Raw genomic sequence first — 5,740 nt, 5'->3', positions numbered from 1 at the left:
GCGCAGTGTGTGCAGGCGGCGAAAGACACAATAACCGAACATTATTTTGAAATATAAATTTAACATTTATTTTACTTATTAGTTGTTGGAAACTGGGGGGTGTGGAGGGATGAGGAGCGGCTTTGGGTGGAGTAAGGGGTTCTAGGGGAAGGAGGAACCAAAGAAGTGGGGGAAGGGAGCCGAGGCAAGGAAAGTTGTGAAGTGGGAGGTGAGGGAGGAGGGAGGGTAAGAGTCCTCCTCTTTGTTTTTTTATGACGGTGGCCCGTCGTCTTGCTGCTGTCCTCGCTTGAGCCTGAGGACTGGCTAGACCCCGGGGACCGCCTTGAGCCTCTGGACCGCCTTGAGCCTCTGGACCGCCTTGAGCCTCTGGAACGCCTGGAGGCTGTGGACTGGCTGGAGCTGGGGGACCGCCTGGCACTTGTGGACCGCCTGCCAGGATCTTGTACCTGCTGTGGCATGCTGGTGGTGGTGGATGTCCTGGCAGGGGCCGTAAATATTGAATGCGGGTCCCCCAGCTGATGCTGCTCCGAGGTGGTGGTGCTGGTGGTGGTGGCGGTCCATGCAGGCGTGGTGGCTGTGGCGGTCCATACCGGGGTGGTCCTCCCGCTGGTGGTGGTGGTGGCGGCGCTACAGGCAGGGGTGGTGACGACGGGCCATCCAGTGGTGGTGGCGGCAGCAGTGGTGGGCCAGGCAGGAGCAGCGCTTGGCATGGTGTTGGCGGGTAAGTGTCCAGCTGCACTCGGACTTGGGGCGGTATATTGGTGTCCGGCGAGGCTTGGAAGTGTGGTGGCTGTGCAGTGATATGCAGCAGAAGTAGGTAATGCTGTAAAACGAGTCAGGGGTGGCACCGGTGGAAATGCCACCGCTGACTGCTGCATAATCCTACTCTGCTGCATAGCCTGCATAAAAGCATTGTTGCAGGCCTGCATGACAGTCAACTGGAGGTCAGGGGTAAGGTGTTCCGCCGTGTCCCGAGCTATTTGGGTGTAAAAATGATGCGCTGGTCTGGCGAGGTCGACTTCCAGGCGCTCAAGGCGACCCTCGATAGACTTGTACCGTTGGTCCAAAAGGAGGAAACCACTCTCAAGTCTATCAGAGAGTGCCTTGAGGCTACTCTGAAAGACCGAGCTCAATTCAACGAACTCGGGCATGAGAGGCCTGTCCGAGGTCCTCTGCCGCTGCTGGCGGGAAGTGCCCGCAAAACCAGTGGCAGAGACCTGGGACAGGGGAACACCTGAGCGACCAGCTTCCTGGTCTCCAGATGACTGTGGTGCAGACCTGCAAGGTGCTTCCTCGCTGATGGATGGCTGGGAGGGGTCCGGGGCAGCTTGATGAAGGACCGCTTCGGGCCCAGGTTGCAGGGTGCTGCTCCAGGTGCTGTGAAAAGAAAAGAAAGAAATTACTACCATAAATTAACAATCGCCAACTCCTGTGGAATAGAAAAGCACAGAATAAAACACAATACAACTAGAAAATACTTACGTTCGGGAGGCAAGGACCGGTCTTAAAAATGCCAAGGCACGATGGTATCTGTACTTCGTGCCGGTCCTTGCCGCAGCACCACTGCGAACCTTATTCTCCTGACGGATATCCCTGTTGAAGCGGTCCTTCATCGAGCGCCAACGGGTTCTGACTTTGTTCACTGTGGTGGAAAAAAAAAAAAAGAAAAAAAGTAAGACTATGCACTGGAGGCTGTGATCATCCAACTGTGTGTGATGATAGAAACTCCATGGAGTTAATAGCATCACACACAGTTGGGTGATCCCGGCCAAGATCACTGCTGCATCACACTGCATTTAAATACTTACGAAAATCCTTGCGGACCCGGGGAGAGGCGTTGTCCCAGCCATCCATCAGCGATGCGGCCACCTCGTTCCAGAGCCGCCGGATCACCACGTTGTCCGAGTGCAGTTGGTGACGGGTGTCCCACAACGGGACTCGCTCCTGGACTAGACGGATGAGCTCGTCGTTGTCCAGGGCGAGGTCCTCCTCCCGCTGTGGAGCCTAGAAAAGAAAGACAAACATTAATCTTTGAAAGATTTTAAAATAAAAAATCTTGAAAACTAGCTGAAGAGCCCGGCGCTGCCCGGGCATAGTAACTAACTGTGGTTAGTTATAGAAAATTATAATTATCCTCCATCCCATAGTCCCGTGCCCATATTCCATCATACATATCCTCCATCCCATAGTCCTGTGCCCATATACCCATCATACATATTCGCCATCCCATAGTCCTGTGCCCATATACCCATCATACATATTCGCCATCCCATAGTCCTGTGCCCATATACCCGTCATACATATCCTCCATCCCATAGTCCCGTGCCCATATATCATCATACATATCCTCCATCCCATGCCCATATACCCATCATATATATCCTCCATCCCATAGTCCCGTGCCCATATACCATCATACATATCCTCCATCCCATGCCCATATACCCATCATATATATCCTCCATCCCATAGTCCCGTGACCATATACCATCATACATATCCGCCATCCCATAGTCCCGTTCCCATATACCCAAACAAACAAACATACATACACACACACACACACACACACACATACACACTTTGAGCTTTAGATAAACAAGCCATGAAAAAATTATTTGTTTTAAATGAAAATAAATGCAAAAAAAGCAACAAACATCGAAAAAAACAACCATGAAAATTTAAAAAAAAAAAAAAAAAAAAAAAAAAAAAACCAGACTAGAAAATAAGTAAAAAAAAAAATAACAGTCCGTCTGTACTTACATCACGTCTTCCCGCCCGCACTTGGCCTTGCTGCTCCTGCCGTTCCTCCGGTGGTGGTGGCGTGATGGAGGATGAGGTCTGAAAATTAAACCAAAAAAATTAATCACATGTGTTTATTTTTTCCAATCCATACGGAAGCATAGTACTCACTTCTTCTGCCTCTTGCCCTGTCCCGGGGACATATTCCTCACCAGATGAAGACATGCTGCAATAAAAAAAAAAAGAGACATAAGTACATAGAAATGTATTGAAATTTCAGCCAGACATTAGGTTTTTCATACTTACATTGGTGCAGCTTGTGCTGTGTGTCCACTCGTGAGCAATCCTTAAAGTATTGTGGAATCCCAGTGCCCACACCATTTTATCACCTTGGTTTAATTTTTTTTTTTACTGTCTAGACCACATTTCAGTCATGTTTATTGTAAAAACGCATGCGCATAAAAACGCAAGCGTGCGCAATACCATGCGCAAGTATTGCGCTCCCATAGGCTCCAATGTGGTGTTTTTGCGCATTCCGTGCGCATGCGTTGTTTTAACGAGACAGGGCGGAACCAAAAATGCAACATGTTGCGTCTGACGCGCCTGGCGCGAAAGACAAAAAAACGCATGCGCACGAAAGCGCAAGTATGCGCAAGACCATGCGCACATCATGTTAAATATAGGTGCGCAGTGCGCATGCACACTGGTGCGCACGATGCGCTGCGCGCAAAAGCGCAAATGTGAAACCAGCCTTAGAAGGGATTATTCACTTGTTTCACCACTGCAAATCATTTTTTTCTGGTCTAACATTTCTTACAATTTATGAGGTTCCAGTATCAGGCATTCAGGAAGTGTTTTTTGCTTTCTTTGTCATCTCTTTGGAAATCAGTATTGAATCAACTTGCATCTTTCAACCTGCCTTTAGCCTTAACCTCTTTTCTTTCACCAGTGGTATTCAGGGTGGTTGCCAGCATGTCCTAGCTTTTTGGAGGGCACAATTTTGGTTCCATGATGGGTTTTTTGATCTTTGCCCACAATTTGTCTGCCCCCCCTCTTACTGCCTTATCAGGTTGACCATGTTACTTTCTTCAATTATGTCCTCAATCTGGGGCCCCTACCTGTAATACTGTCCTGCATCCTGGTCCCTTCCTTTAATATTGTACCCCATCCTATGCCCCTTCCTGGTATAATGTCTCCCATACTGAGCCCCTTCCTGTTTAAAGTTCACTGCTATTCGCCAATATATTTAAAAACAACAATTCTTCTTGCCTTCCTTCACTTCCACAATGCATGGCGTCCACTTTTATAGTTGGCGCAGAGACAGGCAGCTAACTTAGCCGTGCCAGCTAGGGCGGTGCATGATGGTACTTCTATGCACCGCCTATGACTGACAAATCGACGTAAGCTGCTGGCCTCTGTTTGGTTATGCATTTTAGTGCAGAGTTGGTGGGTATCTGTGCTGCCATGCATTTCTGCTGAATATGCATCATCAGATGCACATCCAACTGAAATAGTTTCAAAATAGGCATCGACAGACTCCCTCCATCATGGTCCCAGTGATTGTTACATACCTATGCCTGGATTTTGGTATTGATGACCTGCCTGCATGATAGATCATCAATAGCAGAACTGTGGGGGACAGACACCTAGCACCACCACTGATCAGCTGTTTTTTTTTTTTTGCACCGGCAGTGGTTGGATGTAAATGACTTTGAACAGATCTGCGGTGCACAGCTCCATCTAATATATAGCAGCCACTGATGGCCATGCCACAGCCACACAGCTTTTATGCATATAGGAGTTGTGCTGCAGTAGCTGTCAGCGGCAAGTACGCTTTCAACTGAGCTGTGCTCACCAGCTCAGTTCCATGTGTTTATGTCCGGCAGCCACTAGAGCAAAACACAGCTAATCAGTGGAGACCCACTGCTATTATTGACCTATCCTAATATAGGTATTCAAGTACCTATGCCCAGACAACCCTTTTATTTCTTGTATATTCTTGTTTATGTAACATAGACCTCAGTCAGGTGCTTAGTAGGGATGAGCAAACGTGCTTGGTGATACTCAGTTATCACTCGAGTATCATGGTGCTTGGATGTGCTCGTTACTTGGCGAGTAATGGGCGGTGCTCGATGAAAAACTCAAATCCCCGCCCCACATTTTTGGCGCCTGTTACGCATAAGCATATGGGGACTTCTTGTGAGCCACTGTAATGCTGTAGCCATCTTGGTTGTGGCATTACTGTGATTTGCTTGTCTGACATCATCAGGGATCATAAAAGGATAGCCACCACCTGACTCGGCACCCTGATGCCATTGCACACCTCTGTGACACTTTGTATTGAAGGAAGAGTGTGGTTTTCTAGGCCTGTGTGTGTGCACAGTGTAACAAATCGGAAGCCTCTAGTGTTGATACTGGTGCTGAAGTTGAGCCATCATACTAACAGTCCTTCTAGGCTAGGGGCTAATTCTTTGCTTTGCTGTTTGTATCACATAAAATCTGCATTTAGCGCAGAGAGGGAGAAAGATTCGCAGGAGCAGGGACAGTGACAGAATCCAGTCTGTAGACAGGGATTATGCCTGTGCAGTCGTATGACAAATATATAGCTGCAGATTTTTTTGTGGGGGCTGAAAAAATTGAATATATTTTTATTCATTACATGCTTTAAGGTCTTTTTTGTGTTATATAACACACCCAAAAATCTCTGAAACATTTTCCTGGGCTACATTTCTCAGCCATGCACTATTCCATAGTGTGGAGTACATTTCTGTGTTCTCTAAAACTGAGAAAAAGCTTTTAAAAATTGTGTTGGCTTGCATTTCTCAGCTATACAGTGTTATGTGGTCTGTGAACATTTCTGTAATCTCTAAAACTGATAAAAGCTTTTTAAAATTTTGTAGGCTTCCATTTTCAGGCATACAGTGCTACATGGTCTGTAAACATTTCTGTTATTTTTAAAACTTAAAATAGCATGGAAACATTTTTGTGGATTGAATTT

General features: G+C 47.1%; 1 protein-coding gene across 1 annotated transcript; it reads right to left on the bottom strand.

Moving 5' to 3' along the window:
- Positions 1-71: 71 nt before the first annotated feature.
- LOC141053768 (uncharacterized) lies at positions 72-2,317 on the bottom strand. Its single transcript, XM_073550811.1, has 3 exons — positions 1,809-2,317; positions 1,483-1,642; positions 72-1,377 (listed from the first exon to the last, which is right to left on the bottom strand). Exons 1-3 carry the CDS (start codon positions 1,852-1,854, stop codon positions 72-74), a joined length of 1,512 nt encoding a protein of 503 aa, XP_073406912.1. The 5' UTR covers positions 1,855-2,317.
- Positions 2,318-5,740: the final 3,423 nt, after the last annotated feature.

Source organism: Dendrobates tinctorius, unplaced genomic scaffold, assembly GCF_039654945.1.
Source record: "Dendrobates tinctorius isolate UK_male_01 unplaced genomic scaffold, ASM3965494v1 ptg000171l, whole genome shotgun sequence".
In the NCBI taxonomy this organism is placed as follows: Eukaryota; Metazoa; Chordata; class Amphibia; order Anura; family Dendrobatidae; genus Dendrobates; species Dendrobates tinctorius.
Note: the sequence above shows the minus strand (reverse complement) of the source record. Positions and strands in the feature narration are given on the sequence as shown.

Excerpts from the sequence above, each read along its gene's own strand:
- LOC141053768 (XM_073550811.1), bottom strand. The coding sequence starts at position 1,854 with ATGGATGGCTGGGACAACGCCTCTCCCCGGGTCCGCAAGGATTTTC. Across the intron at positions 1,643-1,808 it reads CCGGGTCCGCAAGGATTTTC|TGAACAAAGTCAGAACCCGT; the intron begins GTAAGTATTTAA and ends TTTCCACCACAG. Across the intron at positions 1,378-1,482 it reads CCGGTCCTTGCCTCCCGAAC|CACCTGGAGCAGCACCCTGC; the intron begins GTAAGTATTTTC and ends TTCTTTTCACAG.